The 24290-nt window shown below is 34.9% G+C and overlaps 1 protein-coding gene across 19 annotated transcripts in view; it reads left to right on the plus strand.

Moving 5' to 3' along the window:
• Positions 1-24290, plus strand: part of LOC115213794 (histone-lysine N-methyltransferase, H3 lysine-79 specific) — a 203890-nt gene that overhangs the window by 154106 nt on the left and 25494 nt on the right. For 18 of the 19 annotated variants that reach the window (XM_036504423.1, XM_036504426.1, XM_036504432.1 and 15 more), the window contains one exon: positions 13890-13985. The exons of the other annotated variant lie outside the window; for it this stretch is intronic. In XM_036504423.1, the coding sequence (XP_036360316.1) occupies positions 13890-13985 (96 nt within the window). The remainder of the gene's footprint in view (positions 1-13889; positions 13986-24290) is intronic. 19 annotated transcript variants of the gene reach the window in all.

Genomic DNA, 24290 nt, shown 5'->3' on the forward strand with positions numbered 1-24290 from the left:
GTTGTCGAATTGGGACAGGAGATAATTTGAAGTGCAGTCAATCAATTTCATTTAATTAGTAAAGTAACAAAAACTGTAGTAATAATTGTAGGTGTCAAAGTTGATGAGGGAGTGGTCATGACAACCTTACACCATTTAACAGATAAATGCATTTACCAGCCAAAAGTTTACCAATGACATTTACAACAATAAACTTTCAACAGTCAACACAATAGATTTTACATTATGTATATATAATTTATGATTTAGACATATATATATAAATATAACACACTCGCACACTGTGTCAGACAGATACATACAAATGCATGATACAGTTTTATATGGTCTCTGATTGTTTAGATTTTAGTTGCAAATACAAGATGTGTGAAAACGTGACTTGAATTGATTGTGGAAAGTAGGTGTGGGAGGTCAGAAATCATTTGAATGATGAGCTCTGACAGGTGAGAGAAGACAGAATTAAGATGATTGTGTTGCAGTATATCATACAGGAAGACATTGTACTGCAAGAAATGTAGGTGAATACCTCAGTTAGCGCTCCATGGGATAAACCCGGCTAACAGTATGAGAACAGCTTTGGAGCTCTGATGAGAATAGGTTTAGGTTGCTCTATTAATTAATTGATCAATTATGCATACAAACCTTTGCAAGATGCAGATAGAGTTCCTCAAGCCATTCGAAACATAAGTAAACATATAAAGTTATTTAACCCTTTAGAATTCAGGTTATTCCGTCAAATGCAATGTTTAGTTATTCACATTGGTTTGAATTAGTCATGCATTATCTCATAGCCACAAGGTTTCATTGGTGTGATTGCTTGTTTTCACAATGACATTGTAGGGTAGGTGTGAAAGGCTGGATCTGGCAGGTTTGAATATAAAACAGGTGGAATATTTTGGCCAGATAAGGTCGGTTTAAATGCTAAAAGGTTCAGAAGATAATTCTTCATTTCTGTATCTGATAGATAATGTTACACCTTCTGCCTGGTGTAGTCTGCTCTAATTCTGTTTTCCTAATTTTGGGTGTTCACTGTCTGTTTTTTCTTTTTTTTTTATATATACCATCTTGGATATATTGTTATATCTTCATAAAAGAATGATATACAAATCAAGCCATGAAAGGAACTCAGTTTGAAGTCAGTTATTTATTTGGCTTTTTTTTTTCTCTCGAAACAACATTTCCCCACTTCTGCAGATTCTAGGTTAATGACAAGATATATACACCTTGTCTTCAAAGGTGAGCATGAGTGATCTCCTGATCTCACTGATGGGTACCAAATCTATACCTACTGACCTGAGTTCACTGAGTAAGTGACTTTGCTTCTTAGCTGACCCCAGGTCATATAAATGGTCAGGTTAGTTGGAAAAAAATGAAGTGAGAGTGGTCACTTTCCTTGAGGTATGGCTCGGTGGTTAAAATATTTGCCTCGTGATTATAAGGCTGTGAGTTTGATACCTGACATCATGTTGTGTCCTTGAACAAGACATTTTATTTCACATTGCTCCAGTGCACTCAGCAGGCAAAAATGAGTGGTACCTGTAATGAGTGGTACCTGTAATTCAAATTGCCAGCCTTATCACATTCTGTGTGATACTGAATCTCTGTGAGAACTATATTCAGAGTACGCATGTCTGTGGAATGCTCAGCCACTTGCATGTTAATTTCAGGAGCAGGATGTTCCATTGATTGAGTCAAATGGAACTCTTGTTGTTGTAACTGACAAAATGCCAGTTAATGGTAGAAGAGAAGAATGGGTAATCTGGTCTTTGCAGCAAGGTGGAGTTCCTTAAAATCACCAAAAGGTTCTTGCCCCCTCTATTTTGTATCATTCATGTGTCTAATGAGAATTTTTCTCTCAGCATCTTGAAGATGTCAAACGACATCTTCAACAAAATCTGCCCACTTGATAGTACTTTGGTGATGAGTTCCTCAAAGCATTCCCCTTTTATTAGCATTTTTGTTTTTTGCATGTTGTGTTATGGACCTCACTGGTTCCCTGTAATTTTTGTGTCTGGCAATTGATGTTGCTGTTCTTTTTGTGTGTTTTACTGTAATTGTGGTGTTTGTGGTTTTGTTGTTGTTGCTGGTATGGTTGTTGTTGCTGGTACGGTTGTAGGTTTGTTCTTGTTTTTGTGGTGGTTGTTGTTGTATGGTTACGTGACTGGTTGATAAACGGTTCTCTATCCTTGTGTTGGGACCACCATCTTGACCTTGTCACATGAAAAAGTTTTAAAATCAGATGTTTGAAGTGGAAGAGAGAGAGAGAGAGAGAGAGAGAGAGAGGAGAGAGAGAGAGAGAGAGAGAGCAGTGTGAGTTCATGTGTGCGTGTGTGTGTGTGTGTGTGCTTGCTTGGGGGAAGAGTACTGGTGAGAGGCTTCTTTTGATTGTGGTAGCAAGTTCTGTTGTTGTTGGGAGGAGGAGGTGGGATTCTGTTGTTGTCACTTCTGCAGTTGCTGTTGTTGTTGTTAATGTTGTTGTTTTTGTTGGTGTGGTTGTGGTGTTAGTAACAGTGTTAGCCTTTTCTCATTCGACTTCTGCCATTGGCTGAAGGCCCTTAGGCAGTTGGTCGAATCACATGTGGGGCACCTGTGTCTTCTGCCTTCCACTCTTACAAATAACTGCTGTTTGGCAGCTTGATTGGGTCAACGACATTTTTCAGCCTTTTCTGACTTGTCTAGATCAGGAGTTCTCTTCCTATAATCCACCGTTTTTTTTTTCATTCTGGCATAATATTTATATCACCAAGATGGTTACCTCATCCTTCTTGTCATTCAAAATGGCTACCACTAGTTCCTGGGTTTCTATTTTATTTCTAGTGGCATATCTGCCACCCTCACCTTTACTATTTGCTGAGAATGAGGATCAAGTTCTCACCCTTAACCAGAATATTGATGTAGCTCATTGGTTTGCCTTCACAAAGGAATCTGATCACCACTGTCCCCTATTCCATGAATGCCATGTTATTTTTTTCAATTCCACACTGCATTCAAGCAATTGCACATCCGAGTACAGACTTCCTATCCATGGACATTTTGTGCTTATGCACTTGTTGGTCATTGTACGCTTCTCGGCATTCTCCATCATCTCCAGATGTATGGCTTTGGCAGGTTTCCTTTTTGCATTCTGTACAAGGTTTCTGACTTTTCTCAGCTCCTGTTTTGCACTTCTAATTGCTCTTCTCAACTTCTGTTGCATTTGCCAAAGAATTAGTCCTTGCAGCTGCTGTTAGTATTGTTACTGTTGGTGCTGCCTTCAAAGGTGATAGAACTGCTGACCACAGTGGAAAATTGGTGGTGGTGTTTGATCCGCCAACTGGTCATTGAGTTTATGGTACTGTTATTGTCAGTCAGCCTGTGTTGTTGCTACTACTGCTTGGCAGCTTGTTGATGTTGTTGTTAACAGCTCTTTTCTCTCCAATACTATCTATGACAGGGTTAGCAGAGTGATGGTAGTGACAGTATTGCTCAACAGGGGAGAGGAAAGTTTTTCTTGGGAAAAATGCTTGAAAATAAAGGAGAGGCTTTCAGTAGTAGCTTCATCCCCCCTGCTTACAGCACCTTTCAAACTTCCTTTCTCTTGTTGGTTGATAACCGAAAACTGAGCCATGTTGGATGTTTATATTTTTTAAAATATTTTCTGTCATCAAAAAAAAAAAAAATTGTTTTTGTCTTTTAAAGTTTAGCCTAAATGGGGGAAGAAATAGAAAGAAACCCCTAAAAGAGTAAGCTACCAGTTTTCCTCCAATGTATGAAGCTGTAGCAATATGTGACACACCACCCCAGGAGGAATAATATTAAGGGTTATAATAATGATAATCCTTTCTAATACAGACACAGCAATTTTGAGGACAGGGGACATTCAGTTACATTGACCCTTGGGCTCAACTGAAAGGATGAAAAGCAAAGTCGACCTCAAAGGAATTTGAATTCAGAACACAGAGCCAGAAGCAATACTGCTCAGCGTTTTGTTCAGTGTGCTAACGATTCTGCCAGTTCACCGCCTTAAAAGTAATAATAATAATAATAATAATAGGAATATTAAATATAACAATAATATAGACAAATGGCTGAAAGAGACTGAAATAGAGTGCATGGTAGGGTTCCAACAGAAAGTTTGTCTGTTAAGGACGGCAAGGATTATAAGGCGGGTTCTAAGCACTTGAAAGACTGCTGAAAGCTTGTGGATACTTAAGGTTATTGGTAGTACCCCACTACCCACATAAATCCTACCAGGAATAAGACCGAACCTGAGCCAACCAAAATAATAATAGCAATAATAATAATTATAATAATAATAATATTTTAAAATGGCGGTGCCCCAGCATGGCCACAGCTCATGAGCTGAAACTGGAAAAATCAAAATCAAAATAATAATAATAATAATAATAATAATAATAATAATAATAATAATAATAATAATAATAATAATAGAAATGCTAGCTGTGTTATTGTTATTGAAATATTTGTTTTTGTCCTTTACAGTCATCAAGGAAACTAATGACCTTCGACCTATCTCTGTGGTTGTCATGTTTCTTGATATTCTCCAATTCTGTGGTGGTAGTCACAATGTTGATAAAAGTGGGTGGTCATTGAGAAGGACCTGTGCGTGTTTTATACTCAGTTGGTGGAGTTTGATATCCTACAGTTTAGTGCAGGGGTTAGGGTTAGGGAATTTTGGGTCTCCTTCATAAACATGTCTGTAACACAGCCACCAGAAAATAATACATATTAACGAAAAGAGAAGGGAGCCTCGACATCATCCCTCAACCAACTGGAAAGAGCATCCAAATTGCCCTCAAATCACACCCTAACATCTTAAAATAATAAAAAAAGAAGATATTAGATAATTTAGTTGTAGAAATACCTGAACAGACAGGATGATCGTGGTTGGAATGTTTTGGTCATGGTTCTGCTGTATTTGCATTCATCTGAGTCAAAGAACATAGAAACTTCTTTGAATTATTCACTTCTTCTTCTCTTCTTCTTCATTCTTCTTCTTCCTTTCTTAGGTTTCTACCTTGTACCCTCTTCCTTTCCATCTTTAGCTCTCTCTCTCTCTCTCTCTCTCTCTCCCCCTCACTATATATATTTATAGTCTTTCATCTCTAATCCCATTTAAATTCTAAATCTTAAATGGTAATAGTTGTAACCGTTGTTAATTTAAATTCCTTCTTGTTCAATCATTTTTCTTATTTGTTCTGGAATATTCTCTTGTTGTTTGCCTTGTTATTTAATTATTTATCAAGATATTTGTTGTCACATGAATATATTTTTTGTAGATTTACTTTTATAGTCAATTTCTTTGTATTTTTTTTTCTTTTGCATTTTCACACTGATATTAATAAACAATTTACAAGAAAACAAGCAATTATTGGTTTCTTACGCCTGCAAAAATTTTAATGATTGTTTTAAAATGAAGGGTGAACAATAAGTTGTAGTCTTCCTGTCTTTCTTAGGGATTATTGTCAGTGAAGAGAGACTTGTTAAAACTTATTCCTAATATCAGTTCACAAAAGTGACGCCAACACTGAGCAGGCATCTTCATTGAAGCTTCAACATTTACCTACAAGCCAAATGACGGGGAGTTCTACCTGCGTCCATCAAAGTTTATTATTTGAATCTGACATTTTCACATAAAAAGCAACCATGCTGGCACCATGTAAGAAGCACAAAGTACACTCTGTAATGTAGTTGGTATTAGGAAGGGTATCCAGGGTATTAGGAAGGGTATCCAGCCGTAGAAACCAAACCAAAACAGACAATGGAACCAGGTGTGGCCCCTGGGCCGCAGGTTCCTGCCAAGCCATCCAACCCATGCCAGCATGGAAAATGGATGTTAAATGATGATGATGATGATGATGATGATGATGATTCCTTTAGTTAGACTCTAAATAAAAAATATGGTTGGCAATCCTGATGCCAAGTCATCTCAGTATTATTCCAATCCACCACTTAGTATTTTTCATGAAATAACGATAATGCTGGATAATTCGAACCTCAAAAGTAACAACTCTGATTCTGTTACTAACTCACTGGGGAGACATTTTTGCAAGGAAGAACTGCGTTAATCCATTTTGTGTTTCTAATCAGTTACATTGTTTCCTGGTCAAGTAAGCAGCATTAAGCCAAAAATAACTGGCTGTAAAAAGGACAGAACCACTCCTGCTGGAAGTGTATAAAGTTGGTGAATTTCCCAGTTTTGGAAATAAAGTATAAGAAGAAATATATTTGTGCCAAAGTGTGGACTTTGAAATATTTTGGTTGAACCCAAGTCCTTCTTCTTTTAGAGAATGTGTTGAGGTGGCTGGAGGAAAGTTGATGGTGAATTCCTTGAATATTTTATAATCAGAGGTATTCGTTGACAGATAACTATCCCTAATTAAGTTTAGGGAAAGGAAAATGGAATGGTGATATAACTCAACCAAGAGTAGTCTCAGCTCTGATGGAGTTCCCATTGGTCATCTCTCAGTATATTGGCTAAAATGGAATGAAAAGTAATCTTACCAGTTGCAAACTCAGAGTAGTAAAGTTGCTAAATTAGATGTAGTAAAGCCTTCAACCCACTGCTGTCTCGGCCATCTCAATTGCACTTCAAGCTAATAATACTTTATTTTGTATTAAAACAAAAAAATAGCATTTCATAATATTTATTAACTTGGTGAAGCAATTCTCTCCTTTCTGCTTTGACCTTTTTTTAAAAACATTTTGAATTGTGAGTAATGATCTTCCAGTGTGTCTTAGTAGATAGAACTGCATGTTTTTTTCTTTTATTTATCCAACGATTGTGAGTCGATGCGTGTCAGGTGTCTGTCTGTGCGTGTGGCAATGAGTTTAGTGGCTTCAATTGCATTTATCGAATGATAGAATGACTTAGAGAACGTTGCATTTACTTATTTGTTGATTTAGAGCTAACTTTGTAATAGAAGAAGAATTGTTCAGCTTTAGGTTTCTCTTAACATCTCTCCCTCTCTCTTTCTCTCTCTTTTTCTCACTGATTTCAAACAACTAATTTAGTGTAGTTCAAATTTTGTCTCTAATTGTCTTTATTCTCTTTTCCTTTATTCCTTTTTCATACTCTTTTACCGTTTTTGTTGCCTTTTCTTTTTTTTCTTTTTCTTTTTTTTTGCTGTTATCTGGTTTTCTTGGTGTGCCTTTTCAGAAATGTCTTCTTAACATTGCATCGAAATGGTATATACAAAGTGTGACTAGAACTGTATTTTATTTTCCTAAGTCGTTAAGATTGAAGCAGAAAGGCACTGCTCAGACCCTGTGGTAGCCCTCTCAGATCGGAAGATGAGGTGAGACTGATGTATTTAATGCCAAACTTTGGGAGGCAAAGGTTATTGTGTTGTGAGAATACTTGGAAACTGAAGAGAGTTCATTCAGAGCAGCAGTGACTAAAATTGAAGTACTGTATATAATGGTTCATCAGGATATACTGTATATAATGGTTCATCAGGATATGTATATATATGGTAGGGAGATGAGAATTAAAGAAGTGGGTGCAACATGGTAGATTTGAAGGGAGTTGGAGATGCAAGACCAAAACCCATCTTATTAACTTTAATTGATGGTAGCCTGATGATTGCAAGAACTCTAGAGACTATCTTCACTAAACTCACCAAGCTTTCTTAATGATTCCTCATATGATAGAATATCACAGCAGATCAATTATGATGTTCTGTCTGAAGAGGTTAAGTAACTTTACTAAACAAGTATCAATTGATTTTTATTACCATATTTGATGGCATATAAGACACATTTTCTTCAAAAAAGGAAAAAAAAATGTCTCAAAAATTCACCCTGGGTCCTATATGAAAAATTAAGCTTATATTCTTTTCTACTCCAGGCACAAGGCCTGAAATTTTGGGGGAGGGGTTTAGTCAATTAGATCAACCCAAGTACGCAACTAGTACTTAATTTATCGACCCCGAAAGGATGAAAGGCAAAGTCAACCTCGGCAGAATTTGAACCCGGAACATAAAGACAGACGAAATACCGCTAAGCACTTCACCCGGCGTCCTAACGGTTCTGCCAGCTCACTGCCTTACTTTTAGAATAATATTCCTTTCTACTCTAGGTGCAAGGCCCAAAAGTTTGGCGGAGGAGACCAGTCAATTAGATTGATCTCAGTATGCAACTGGTACATAATTTATTGACTCCGAAAGGATGAAAGGCAAAGTCAACCTTGGCAGAATTTGAACTCAGAACATAGGACAGATGAAATACCACTAAGCATTTTGCCCGGCATGCTAACAGTTCTGCCAGCTCCTCACCGCCTTAAAGTCAGGCCTATGTTACATACGTTAACCCTCTAAAAAGTTTGTTTCCTGCTTGTGTGTTACTGGAATTGGGATGCATCTAATATGCTTATGTGTCTTTTATCCCATCAGATGTGGTAATTAAAATATTGCTAATGAGAAATTCTTTGATCTGCATCGAATCATTAATAAATAAAATAGACATCAGTAAAGCTGATTATCAAATTACTTAATTTCTCCATCTGCTCACATTTTGTGTAGTTGGGAGTAAAACCAGAAGCTGACCATTCTATATTGACTCAATATAGAATGTGTGTTTATTAGTCCCACCAACAGGTTTAAGGGAAATTTTAAAGGATTTTGTAATTTAGATCTTAACTTCAAAACTACAATATTGAATTAACTAAGCCATACTAATTAATTAGTTAAATTAAATATTACAAACTGACCAACATAGTTAAGTATTTATTTGTTATTTGGCCAGTGCTTACATTATAATATTTTTGTTCATAAACCATAGAATTCATTTAAATCTCACTGTTTAGGAAATTCCTCAAAGATTATTGATGGCTGTACGGCATCTATAATCTGTCTCTCCACAATATCATTCCTTTCTGTTATTCACCTGCAAATGTCTTGTATTTAAGCTATTCACACTCTTTGTATTGCTACAGTAATAAAGAACTACTTTCTAATAATAGCTCAGAGTCTTTAGACATTCTTGTAAACTTTCCATTTACTCTTTGAGAAGTCTCTTCATTTTATACTATTACGCTTTGACTACTTTCTCTATACATTGCAAAGCACTGATTTCAATTATGTAAATTCATACCGTCTGTTTTGAAGTTCTTTTCCAAGAAATCACCTTCCAATAGTTATTCTTCTATAACTCTCTGCCTCACTAGCTTGTTTCACACAAGCTTGCCATGACACGTAATTGCTTTGATATTTATCTTCTGAGAAATAACTGGCATCTCACATATATCAACTGTTTTCCTCGTTTCTTTGTGTGAGAGCAAATTTCTACAAATTCATAGATACTATCTAGTAGTTTTGGTTCCGATAGGAACCCAGATATTCGTTTTGCCTTCCTTATATGAAGTATTAATGCCCCACCCACTCATAATCCTGTTGTTTGAAAAGGAAAAGAGAAAGAATCTTTTTAACTCACATAATATTGCTATTTTCAATCTATTTTATCTTACACACATCAACTTTTAACTTGAGATTCCACTCCATATTTTCTCCATTTTCTTCTCACCAGACATATTCCAGTTTAGCCTATCTTTCCTCCCATCTTTCTTTAAGAGAATGTGTGCTCCTATCCAGTAATTGAAGACATATCCTATATATATATATATATATATATATCTTCTTCTTTTATTTTTATGAGCTTTTGCTTAATTCATAAATAAGAATTATTTTATGATTCTGGGATATTAAGCAATCTCAGTCGACCATGTGTTATACTGGTCTTATTTGTATGGAAGTTATAATATTTAAAAATATGTTAAAATACTAGAAGATTAATTCGTTAAAAATAAATGAAGACTAGAAATATGTCTTGTTCTGTTAGTAAAAGCCAAAGTGTGATGTTAGATTAGTGAAGATAAAGAAATGGTTAATTCATGAATGCATAATAAGGTGAGATGCAATGATGTGTACGATCTTCTCATTGATGTCATTATCTTCCCTTTTGCAAAAGTAAAGATATGAATATCGATGAGGAAGAACTGATTGTACAGTTTCTTGTCATCTTTATCAGTAACTGAATTGAATGCATCAATGGAAATACTTTTCTAACTGCTTTGTAAGCTGTGGCCAGAACAGGGTCATTACTAGGAGAGAACTACTGAAAGGAGCAGATAAAAGTGAATGAAATTTTAAATTAAAGTGTAGGCTAAATGTAGACCCATGTCTGCTCTGGCTCATCGTCAAGGGCAACTGATATCAAGATTGATAATAATACAACCTTTTTGGGAGTGACTTATTGTCAGAGACTACATGAAATATCATTTAGTCAAACTTTATAAGATGTTGACTAATAGAAATAATCAACTGTGGGCACTTAGATGAACGATTGAACCACATGGTGTTGAAGATCTATAGAGCTGTATGTGTGTGTGTGGTTTTCTATGTGTGTGTGTGTTAGTTACAGAAACAATCTTCTAAAACTGGGAGAAAGGAGGAAGAAGCCATGGACCAGCAATCTGGTCCAGATGCTGGTTTCAGATTCTACTCCACTGAACTTTGACAAATGTCTTCTACTGTAGCCCTGGATTGACCAATGCCTTGAGTGAATTTGGCAGATGGAAACTGTGTGGCAGTCCCTGGTGTGTGTGTCTGTGTGTATCTTTGTGTTTGTCTCCTCCACTGCTTGAATATTGGTTTTGGTTTGTGTGCCTGTAACTTAGCAGATGGCAAAAAAAGACTGATAGAATTAGTACCAAGCTTAAAAAATAAGTACTGGAGATTGATTTGTTCAACTAAACCTTTGAGGCAGTGCCACAGCATGGCCACAGTTTAATGACTGAAACATGGTAAAGTCTTGATAACTCCATTAGTTGATTAAAAAATTACTTATAAATTTGCCATATTCTAAATATCTAGAAATCTGACAGATAATTTTCCCTGGCAGTGCTCCAGCATGGCCACAGCCTTAGGACTGAAATGTATAAAAGAATAAAAGCATAAATGCATTTGAAGCATTTTCATATCTTTATTTGCTGAAAAGTGTGCTGGAAAAAAATGGGGAGTCTGCAGTCTAAATGGTAAGGATCCTTGAAAGGTTGAGACTAAAAGCAACGAGAAAGATTAAGCGCATTTGGGGATTAACTAGCATTTGGGATTAACTAAGAGAGAATAAAATGATGTCCTGACCATTGCTTTGTATAAACAATAGAAACTCGTATCATGAAAGTAAGCTCCACCCTGGAGCATAAACTTTCAAATGCTCTGGGATCCGTTTTGATATGCCAAGCATCTTTTTCACTCTTTTACTAGATAGCCTATTGTACTTGACATCTTTTCACTCTTCTTCATCTCCACTCTATCATCTCTATACCATCCTCCTCTTCATCCTCATCATCATTTCCATAGTGCTACAAACGGTGCAAACAACAACTCCGCTCCATCCTGTTTTATCTCATCTGTGAGGTTTTTCAACTCCATCACTGATCTCATACTGATTGTTTACTAGTTTCTTAATTATGTAATAACGATCTATTTATTTATCCTCATCTTCTTAGTCTCCATTCCCTTCCACATTTCTGTTAATCTGAAATTCAATAATGGTTTTCTTTTATGGAATGTTATTGAAATGGTGGAATCAAATAACTTGACATTTAAAAATTTAGAGCGAGAAAAAAAAAAAAGAAGTGTAAAATATATTTTTTAGTATTATAAATATTATATTTGTAAATATAGAAGTATTTAAAAAAAACTTATTTTTCATAATTCATAAAGTAAGGGAAACAAATGAAATGACATACACTCCTTCAACAATGGCAGGAAAAAAAAATCTGATCTTGATTTCTTAACTTCTAATTTCTGATATATCAAAAAATCTTATATTTAAACAAAATACAAAACAAAATACCTCAAGCTAAATCCTTTGGCTCTTTATTTTTCTCTTTATTTCCCCTCTCTCTCTCTCTCTCTCTCTCTCTCTCTCTCTCTCTCTCTCTCTCTCTCTCTCTCTCATACACACACACACACATATGTATGTATATGTATATGTGCATATATATATATGTGTGTGTGTGTATGTATATATATATACATACACACACACCACACACACATATTCATTTTGTTTGAGATATATGTTGACATTATTTTTAAAAAATAAAAATCCTATTTTAGATAAATGACTTTTTTTTGGAATAAATTCTATTTTTGGATAAATGACTCTTTTGAATAAATTCTTAGATTCTTTCTTCCACTTTTAAAGTTCAAAGTAAAAAAAAACTAATAATAAAAACAAAACAAAATGTGTTTGGACCAAAACTAAGCTAAAAGCGATTAAGAAGCTGCACAGTAGATCTATGTGTGAAAGTATTATTCTGTGCTCTGCATGCTGGGTTTTCAAATGAAGGAATGGCTGATGTGACATTTGGCTGAAGTTATCTAAACAATTCTCACAGACTCAATGATATAACCTTTGAATGATGCCGTGAAATTACATTTTTAATTTTAATTATTTTTTAATATAATTTATTTTTTTATTTTAAAATATTTTTTTAATCCAATGTTTTTTCCCCACCACTTTTTCCCAGTTTAGTGAAATCTTTCTATGTAGCAAGTAATATGATAGATAGTTCTTTTTATATTTTTTTTTATTGTTTGATTTTTGTAGCAGATTGTTGGCTAAATTACTGGAACCAGTGTGACGGCATATTGCCTACATTAAATTCTATGACATTAAAAAAAATTAATTAAAAAGAAAATTAATTAATTAATTAATCTATAAAAAAACCAACAGAAAAAATTCAATACCACAAACAATTATTCATTAATATAATAAATGTTATTATTATTATTATTATTATTATTATGGTAGCAAGCTTGATGTTCTGAGTTCAAATTCCACTGAGATCGACTTTAGGGGTCAATAAAATAAGTGCCATTCGAACAGTGGGACTGATGTGTTTGACATAGCCACCTCTCCTTAAGTTACTGGCCTTGTGCTAAAATTTGAAACCATTATTATTATTATCATCATTAAAGTGTTTCACTGTTCATTCTGCATTTTGTCCCAGCAGATCAATTTTTGTGATTCCTTCTACTTCATAAAGTAAAAGAAGAATTTCCAGAATACTGACTTTTATTGAAAAAATACTCAAAACATATTTTAAATCTCTCCATTTTTACCAATTTACCATTCTAAGTGACTGTTTTTCTCCACAGCTGTTTGTGAGATTGGTGAGCTGCTGATACATATCAACAGTTTCTCTGTGACTGGGGGAAAACTGTTGACATCTTAGAAGGAATGTCTCCATAATCATCCTTAATAATAATAATAATAATAATAATAATGATAATAACAATATCTTCTATTTGCTAGAAGGGCTGAAAATGTTGGGGATAGGACAAAGGGGAAATTCAATAATAATAATAATAATCACATGTATAATTAATATGGATCTTTTCCCAGATAAATTTATTTTTATTTACCTTTTTTTTTTTTGCTGTAAATAATTTTCAAAGTATTTTCATAATCAATCACTCAATCACACACACACACATACACATACACACACTACACACACAAATATGATTATTGTATAAATTATTTCCCTGACAAAATGGCCTCATCAGGTTTTAAACTGATGATCAACATATATGAAACTATTGAACACCATTCAATAATTTATTGTAGAAATATTAATGATTCGTCCCCCTTTGACTTTTTTTATTTATATTTATTTTTGTATTGCCAATCATCAATCTTCTGTAACTGGCTCCACTGTACTGCCTCTTCCCCCCCCTCTCTACTCTGCTTTGCCCAGCCCAGCCCAGCCCAGTCTGGTCTCTTGCCCCATCCCTTTAATGGGACCCAGAATGTAGTAGATCCGCTGTTAACGTGAACCTGTCTACTAAGTGTAACATAAGAACCTCTCTGCCCAGGCTGCCCGGCGAAGGCACGAGGAGGAAGAGAAGAAAAAGAAGGGCAAAAGAAAGGGTTTGGGTGGCCTGTCTCCAGAGAAGAAGAAACTACTCAAGGTACTGCCATCTATCTGTTCAGCCCCTCTGGCTGCTGCAGACACTATGTTGTTTTCACTGTATTTTGTTCTGGTCACACTGTTTCCTGTTTACTCTCATCAAAAGCAAGCAGCATGTGTTGTTGTTGTTGTTCTCTCTCTATCCTTTTTTTTCTTTTTCTTCTAAATATTTAAATATTTCCATTCATTCTCTGCATGACTGAATGATGTTGGATCTTTTCCCTCTGCTTCATGACTCTTGTAGGTTTGCGGGTGGCAGGGAAGGACTGATGCCTTGTGTTTGTGTATAAGAAACACATACATACATACATACATATATTCTCTGTCTCTATCACTCACTCACATGCAGACACATGCATACACACATGTACGCATACACTCACTCTCTTATGGTGAATGCTGTAGAGTAAAGCTCAGCTCCCAGCAAATTGAGTCAAGGGACTTTTCTCTGTTCCTAGCTGAAGTTATTTCCCTTCCCTGAAATTACTGTTGAGAAAATCTTGAACCACAAACCATCCCTCCCCACTTCCTCCCCATCTCTCTCAAACCCAATAATATTAACCATTCGTTGATGAATACTTTTATAAAACTTCAAAGAATATAAATTTATTGATACATCATGCTACACAATCGTTTCTCAATCATTTTTTTTATCTACAGCCTCTTTGTTCTTGTGTTACTCAGAGGGACCCTCACAGCTACTCCCTCTCGAAATAACCTTTTTATATTTTTAAGTAGAAATATATCCAATTTATTGTACATAAATTTTAACAGCAAAATCTTATCTGGACCCTAATTGAGAACAACTGTCTACACCCATCCACACACACTCACCTGTCTGTTTAGTACTCACCTCAATGTTTAGTACTCTCCTCAATGTTGGCAACACTGTGTAGAAAAAATCCTGTCAACGTTTATGTATTTATAAATATGTTAATGGAGATGTTTGGTGTGTCTTCATTAAAGTTTTCCAGTTTGATTTTTATGTAAAATTCATAATGAAGGAGAATGTAAATGATCTACTCATTGATATGCAAAACAGAACTATTATTGGATCTTTTCAATTGAAATATTAAATTTCTCTACCATGATTAAGATGGTGGGGAAATCATTTGGGTTGATGTTCGAATGTCACGGATAACAAACCAATTTAGTCAGAGAAGATTAATGTAAGCAAACACTTGGTAACCATGGATTTCTCCTGCTGTATTAAACTGGATTTCTTTTAATCTTAAGTCAGCTCAAGTAGGGTTGCTCAACTTGTGCCAAGTCAACAATGAGCTTCCAGTCCCACAACATAAAACCAGATTACCTTTCTTTGTCTTTTCATAATCCTATGAAATCTGATTGCTTTATAGTTATAAGTAAGGCTAGAATATATATATATATACATTACATGCAAGAAAAGCTACATTGTGATAGGCAAAGTTTACTGCAGCATTCATCCAGAGAAAGTAATGGCACACTGTGCCTGAAAACATTACGTATATATCTGTGGGAGATGGAATGGCAAATGAGAAAATTAGATACATTTCTGCCTTGTCAGATATTATCAGTTACATGTATTCATTGCCTGCTTAGATGAAATCCACCACCACAGATATATATGAAACATAATGCAAGGCAGTCTTATCTGTTCCAACAAAAAGTTCTGAGTTAGGTTAACGAAAACATTGAATGAGAAATAGAAGTTAAGAAAAGGAAATTTTCAAGACTGTCTGGTGTTCAATCATTTGGCATTTTGAAATACTTTAACTAATATTTTGATTTATGGTGACAAAAATATACAAGCTCTGAATGAATATTCAAGTTAGAATTTATATATAACCATTTTGCTCTGCAATACAAAGATCACAGCCTTGGTTATCTTTATTATAAGGTTTAGTGTATTTTAGTATCTTCCAAATAATTTTATAGTCTCTGATATTGCTCCCTTAAGCAAAATAAATAACTGCTTGTTTTAATTATAGCAGACCCATTCCATAAACTAACCTAAGATGTCTGGGTGACAAATGGGTTCAACTTTATTGTTGGCTGATCAGTGATAGGAAGGATATCCAACAACAACAACAAGAACATTTTCTATTCCTCTGAATATAGAAAAAAAACCTAAGAAATGAATATATAAAACAGTAAAAGTACCTTTTGAAAATAAAGTATAATTTTTAAAAATTCTAATGAGAAACATCAATTTTTTACTCAGATATTTTAAACTTAGAATCCAGACTTGGACAAAATATAAAAGACATCTTTATCTAGTGTCTATAGAATATTCCTAAATTGGTTTATTAAATCTAAACCGGTGGGTTTTAGAATTTTCTACAATTGGCAAAAGAATGCAGATGGAAATGGTCAGTACTAATGCTTCTTACATTAACTGCATGAATGAAGATCAATGCAATTCTTTTCTTCTTTCCTTCCTCCTTCAAATCGAGGATGCAAACACTTATAAAACCTACACCTGTCTATGGTTGCTCTACTTGCTAGAAATAGCAGCCAAATCTCACTCAAGTCAAACAAGTAAAAAAAAAAAAAAAGGGGAAGGATGCATTACAAAAAAGATGTCAGGGAGAGGAATGTTGAAGGCTTGCATGCCTTTCCTGATGGGTTTGCTTAATCAGTGTTGATCTGGGATCAAATAACATCAACAATAGTCACATACTTGCTGGACCCCTCAACAAATGTGGGCCAGAAGTTTCTTTGTTAGTAAAAGGAAGGTTTGTATTGAGCTGACCAAACACACACACACACACACACACACACACACACACACACACACACATGTATGTCCATGCATATATTTATAAACCGTATCTTGAAAGTTAAAGTACGAAATAGCTTGTCTGGTGTATTTGCATATATTTCTCTTCATATCATCACAGCAAGACATTCTTTCTCAATTTTATGAATCAGATTTCATTCTTAGAAATATGAAGTAGATTATAAACGCTGAGATTTTTTATATGAATAAATATTAAATGGAATATATTTGTATTTGTGCGTATGAGATGATGAGAACTATGATGATGTCTATGTGTGTATTTGAGAGTGCATATGTATGTATAGGTGTGTGTGTGTGTATAATCCATGAGTTTAGTTATCAAAGAGTCTTAAGTGATAAAAAATATATTTTGTCAGACTAAGGATTATGGATGAAATATTTTATTCACTTTCAGACTTATCTTTGAGCTCTTTATTCAAAGTGGCCAGACAGAGCTTCCTTTGAACTTGTCAACTTTTGAAATGTGTGTGTGTGTTTGTGTGTGTGTATACATATGTATATATATATATATTTACACACACACACGTATATATGTGTGGGTGTTTATAAATATGTGTTCATATATTTATATGTGTGTGTGTACGTTGGAGTGTGTATGCATGTATGTGTGCTATTTCACAGACACTTATTAAACCATCTCATCTCCTTGGAATCTTATCCATTGATTCTCTCAGCTTCTATCCAGAAGTTTTTTTTTTTTACTTCCAATGAACCAATAAACTCAGCGATCACACCCCACCTACACACACGCCATGCTGTCCGTTTCTCTGGTTACAAAAAAGATGTTGCACTGAGGTAAAACTCGACGTGTGTGAGTCTGAGGATATATAGAGCAGTATTGAAACAATATTCTAATTTCTGTGTGTGTGTGTGTGGTGTGTGTGTGTGTAACTGAAATAATGCTTTGTTGAGGTGATAGTTGTTGGTTTTGCCATGCAAGTCTGACTGAAAAAAAGCCATTTTTAATGTTAGTGGAAGACTTCCTCTATACCCCACCCTTAACTATTGTCTCTGCCACCCCTTCACCCCCACCAAGCAATCTACACATCTCTACCGTTATGCTTCCTACTCATTTATGACATTGGTTTTTGGTAGCTTGACACAACGTCTAGTTGCCTCACCCAAGTTACCAAAGGATTTTGGAAGAGGTCTTCAATTTTTATTGAGGGAGAGGTTAGCTTCCAAGTGAAGTAACTTTAATGGACATCATCTTTTTCTACACTTTACTTTGCCGTATGAATGTGGGAGAGAAAGAGAGAGAGAGTAAATACTTTTGGATATATATAATATATATATATTAGTTTGTTTTTCTCTTCATTTGTTTTATGTCTGTTTTTCCATGCTAGCATGGGTAGGCAAATCCATAGATGAGGTGTAGTTTTACAGCTGGCTTTTAGCCCCATCATTGAAATGTAGGTAACAAAACCAATATCACATTGTGATCATGAAAAAAGTCTTGTATATTTGTACCGTTTGTGCTGACAGATTGTATTTGTAATTATGAGTTTGTTGGTTGTATTGATTTCTCTTTCTGGAAACCCTGGCTTTTCCAGATTGTCACTTAGGCATTTACCAAGTGCACCAATTCTTACTGGTATAAATGTGAAATTATAATCTGGATATAGAAGCTAAAAATTTCAAAGAAGTTGTCCATAGTTATTTTCAAAGATAAAATTTTCAAACAGCTATTCACATCAGCAGGGCACCTTATCACTATGATGGCACATAACTTTTTCTTGTCCGTCCCAAATAACAATGTCTGGCCGATTATGTTTGCACTTGATGAGAATAGGTTTCTATAATGTGTTGCTTACAGACTGTCTTTGTAATGCGTGTGTTGGCTGGTTGATTGCAAGTGTGCCTGAATGTTTGTATTCTATATTGTAACCACTTGAGCAAACCAGCGGTGGCATTGATATTTGTTGTTAACATTATGAGCGCTTGCTCTGTGCTTCCAAAATCCTTTGGAAAACAAATAAAATCTTTTACTTGAAGACAACAAGTAAAGGTTGGTGACAGGTAGTGCATCCAGCTGTAAAGTCTTGCCTCAAAATAACTCACAATTTAACATTTGCTGGCATCGAATAAAACAGACTTAAAATGAACAATTGCAAACATTGAGGTGGGGAATGTTTCACATTCCATATATTTCATCTTTCCAATCACCATCACCAAAAAATATTTCATTATCAACATTCTAACATTTTATGGCTACAAATGTGGGACTACAAATATTTCAACATTCAAAATATTGCTTGGAATTAATAAAATTCACTTTTTCTTAGTCTTCTTTCTCTCTCACTCATTTGTCCTCTCTCTCTCTCTCTCTCTCTCTCTCTCTCTCTCTCTTTCTATCTTGAATTGGAGGCTCTTCATTTAGTGGACGCATGGACAACATTAATTTGGCCACTTCTGGTCATTCTGTCTTCATCATCTTCATTCTCATCGTATATATTATTATTGTTATTATTATTCTTACTTTTCAAGTCATTATTATTATTATTGTATTATTATTATTATTATTATTATTATTATTATTATTATTATTATTATTATTATTATTATTATTATTCCTACATTTTTATTATTCCTTATTATTAACATTTCATCCATTTCTCTTTTTTTATCCAAATTATGTATTATTAATTATATTTCATATTTTTATTTAATTATTTATTTATTTCGCTGCCATTCAATTTCTTACTCTTTCTTTATTTCCTTCATTTATTTATTCATTTTTCCTACTTAATTCTGCTATTGCACAGTATTTCCTCATCTAACCACAGATAAACACATTGTCTTCTATTCACATCTGGAATGCTCACTTATTAAACTGTTATGTTTAGCATGAGGTTTTTTTTATTGGATTTTTAGATTCTTGAGTCTTGAGGAAACCAGACTATATGATTTCTTCACATATTCATGTTTTACCATAATTTAACATGGCACCATTACTTTCCTTACATGGTTAAACCATTATTTTTATTGTTATGGCAGCAAACTAGCAGAATTGTTTCTGCAATGGACAAAATGCTTCATGGCATTTCTTCTGGTTCTCTATATTTTAAGTTCAAATCCAGCCAAGGTCGACTTTGCCTTTCATCCTTCTAGGATTGATAAAATAAGTACCAGTTGAGCACTGGGGTCAATATAATCAGCTAGTCCCCACCCCACAAATTTGAGGCCTTGTGCCTGTAATAGAAAGGATTATTATTGTTATTATTATTAAGGTGAAGAGCTGGCAGAATTATTCTTTTCTATTCTTGGTACAAGGCCCGAAATTTTTGGTGGGAGGGAACAAGTCAATTAGATCGACCCCAGTATGCAACTGGTACTTAATTTATCAACCCTGAAAGAATGAAAAGCAAAGTCAGCTTCAGTGGAATTTGAACTCAGAATGTAAAGACAGATGAAATACCACAAAGCATTTCACCTGGTATGCTAACGTTTCTGCCAGCTCCCCCCCCCCCCCCGGCCTTCAGTGCCAGACAAAATGCTTTCCAGCATTTTATGTTCTGAGTTCAAATGCTATCAAAATCGATTTTGCCTTTGATCCTTTCAGAGTCAATAAATTAAGTACCAGTCATTTACTGGGGTTAATGTAATTGACTAACTTCCTCTCATCAAAATTGCTGGCCTTGTGTCAAATTTTAAAGCAATTATATTTCTATTATTATCATTATAATTTATCATAAGGCTAGTTACAAAAACAGTAGAGAGCCAAATTAAATACTTTGTGCTATTTAATTATCTCCTTTTACAATCTAAATTCAAATGCCATAGAGGTAAAATTTCTGTCTACCCACCTCTCCTTTGTCCTCTATCCTTCTGGGGTTGATAAAATAAGGTATTCTATCAACAGGAGAAATAATCATCAGTGTCATAATTGTTAAATGCCTTTGCCAGGTAGAAATCCTAAGAAAACAGTTATTCTGAACATAGACACTAAGAATTTTCTCTCTTGATTACTAAACAATGAACACTCTGTGAAGAGTAACAAAAAAAAAAGACAGAAAAAAGAAAAAAACCATTCCAAGAATTTTTTTCAGACTTTAATTATTTTCCATCTATAAGAAATGGTCTCACTTGATGAAATATTTAATTATGTCATGCTGATGATTTCTAAAAAGAATGAAATGGTGCTATACAGGATTATCTAAGACAAGAAATTTTATGAACTACAAAATAAGAAAACAACAACAACAAAAATCAAATAAGTGTATCATGTGCATTTCCAATGCATATTTCTTTACTCCTAAATTTTAAAATCAAATTTCTAATCCTGCCAAATATTATGAAGAAGTAAACACACCCCTTTGTACTAACTGTCTGTTAGGAAATTCCACATATTATTCCTTATGTGGCACAATAGTTAAAAGCAGAGCAACGTACTAAATTCTTGATTCACAGATATTGCTTTCTGTCCATAGCAAGATCCTTAACCCTGCTTGTTGGTGCCTTAATAAATGTACATAATAATAATAATAATAATAATAATAATAATAACAATAATTATTATCATTATTATTATTGTCATCCTCATTTAAATTATAAAACTGCTTGCTTCAGATAATTGCACAATTAAATGATCAAATGTAGTAGTTTCATGTTCATCACTGTTACATGTAGGAAAAGGAAAGCACTTAGCTTTGTGGTCAGAGTATTTGGCCCACAGTGATAAGATCTTGAGTTCAATTCTTGTGCACTGTGCCCTTGAGTAAGGCACTTCATTTTATTTCATGTTACTCCAATCTATGGATCCAGATGAGCGTTGAAGCAGCAGCTCTCTCTTGTCACATCCTGGTTGTTCTGAGAGAATACTCATGACAACATAAGACCTCCATAACAATTAGCCAAAGAATAAGTTCGTTACTGAGTCATACTCGCTTGCAAGTGACGGCTATGTTGTTTGTTGTTTGTTGTTTGGGTTCTTACACGTAGAAGATAGTTTCAGTTAGATTAATTAATTGCAGTGATTGCTTTGTGTTTAATTAGATCATGTAGTTATGTAGAAAAAGCACTTATTGTCTTTTTTCCCCCTTTTTCTTTCCTGCATAACATTCTATGAAGGCAAAGGTGAACATGTCAGGCAACGTAATGTTACTAAGCAAACACAAGAACGACAAACAACTCAATTTGATCCAGAATTTGAAATTACAATAAAAACTGTTATCACTGCTGAGTGTTTAGAGACAGGATTTCAAGAGACACAATACAAACTTGTGATCCCTTGTCAGCTGACCTTTCTCCGAAAGTCACCACCATATATATGTTGTAAACTGCTTTGTGATTGGCCAACTCAATTAGCCAAATTCTTGTCATAAACAATCTGCAGATGTTGGTGTGCAGGACTAAATACTACGAAAGGCTTGTGAAGAGGGGGTGCAAGGAGTGCAGGTGCACCCCCTAAAGGTTGTTTTGGGGACAATGGAAACGTTTTGAACATGAAAAACTTCATCACCAAAACGAAGAAGCGTAAAAACATTTTGAAACTGATTTGAAACATTACTTTTCCATTTCATGAGGAAAAAAAGTGGAGACTAAATAAACAGTGCATGTGTTTATTAGCCAAATATGACCATCCCCAAGTATAACAATATCTGTTTCACCCAACTCGATTTCACATCAAGAATCATGCAAAACAAACCAATAAATGTTATTAATTCTGACGCACAGAAATAGCTAACGATTCTGTCTGCATCTGAAAGATCACAATTATATTTTTTGTGTGGAAAACAGTTAATAATTCATTACTGTTTACATAAGTAATGAATTATTAATTAGTAACACAGTGAATTATTAACTGTTTAGTAACACACACAAGATTAGTAAGTCTTTCATTTGGCAGTAGTGTTCCTACCATTAGTTTATTCTCTAGTGTACTAATATATTAACCTTATCATCATCATCTGTCACTCCACCAGTTTAAACAGGGTTCAAAGCAAAAGCTCGTCTCCCTTTTACTTTTCTTAATGTACAAATTGCAAACTCCCCCTCATCCCCCCCTCTCTCTCTCTCTCTCATTCTCTCATTCTCTGACCAACATTCTTTCAATTCTGATGAGCCCCAGAATTCAGTTTTGTCCCAACATTCTTCCTCTTCTGCATCAGCAATCTACCTATTGTCCCCACCAACTCTATTTCTTTCTGTGTAAATGATGTTGTTCTCCATCTATCTTGTACAGAATTCATTAGGGGTGTGTCTCGAACCAGCCAGCTCTGACCAATGAATTCACTATTGCCTCTCACAAATGCTGACCACATCCGATGGTCAGCTGCAGGCAAGGTTGTAATGGATACCTGCTTTTCATCCACCCCTACCCTTTCACATTAAATCCTCCCCACACACATGCTGCAAACCTGCCCTGATTCTATAAGCAGAGATCTTCCGATGGTGCCATGCCAACTCTGTCTCCTTTAAAAGGATAATGACACAAACATTGTACATATTGAGTACACCCTGTTACATACCCCCCCCCCCACCTATCTAATTATGGACAACATTCAACAGGAACCCTGGATTTTGTTACAGATGCTAAGCTTCACCATTAATGAGAATCTCTTTCTTGATGAATGTATCGTCAGCATGGTCAGAACTGCATCAGATCATCTGGTCTTCCTCTTCACAACCCTCAACAACTATTAAAGCTTTACAAAGTTCGAGTGAGGCTCACATTGGAGTATCATTCCAATATGAGTGGGACAGTATCTGCTGTTGCATTCACAGACATTCTTGATAACACCCAAAAAATGTTCCAGTCAACAGTTTGGCATGAAGTCAGTTATCGATGCAACCCAACCCAACCTTTGACTCACAGATATCTTCTACTCTCTCCCTCTCTCTCTCCCTCTCTCTCTCTCTCTCTCTCTCTCTCTCTCTCAGAGGTATTACAGTACCTTCTTCAAATCCGGCTGGTCTCATGCCTCTTTCACTCAAGTACCTTACACTCGTCTCTCTCTGCCTCTTGTTTTCAAGCCTGTCTCTGACCAAATCCTTCTTCCTCAGAATGTTGGCTTTCAGAATTTTTTCTCTGCATTTTCTTCAAGTTGTTGACTTGTAGTTATTTTTGAAGACCCCTGAACACATGAATTCCATTACTCTTATGGGTCTTACAAAAGTCATGGACTCACCTATTTTATTGCCATTAAACCATTAATAGAAAACAAAGACAATTGTTTTGTACACTAATGGGATCAGGTAACAAAGGAGACAAAAAACTGCTTAACAAACTTCCAATGTATTTGTTTGAAAAAACATGCATTAATAAAATACTAATAACTTTATTATACACATCACAACCGTGAGCCAAGACACCTTTATTGAGTATAAATATATTTTGAGCATCTATTTATCTATTTAGCTAGAAAGATAGATAGATACTCAAAATATATTTTAAGATGTTTGTGTGTGTTTCCAGACATGCATTCCAGTGAAAATATTCAAATAAGCTTTCCTTGAGTGCTTCAAAGACACTTTCCTGGATACTTCGTTAATAGCAGTTGAGAAGTGACTTCTTTCTTTACA

This window comes from Octopus sinensis, linkage group LG7 (genome assembly GCF_006345805.1).
Source record: "Octopus sinensis linkage group LG7, ASM634580v1, whole genome shotgun sequence".
Taxonomy (NCBI): Eukaryota; Metazoa; Mollusca; class Cephalopoda; order Octopoda; family Octopodidae; genus Octopus; species Octopus sinensis.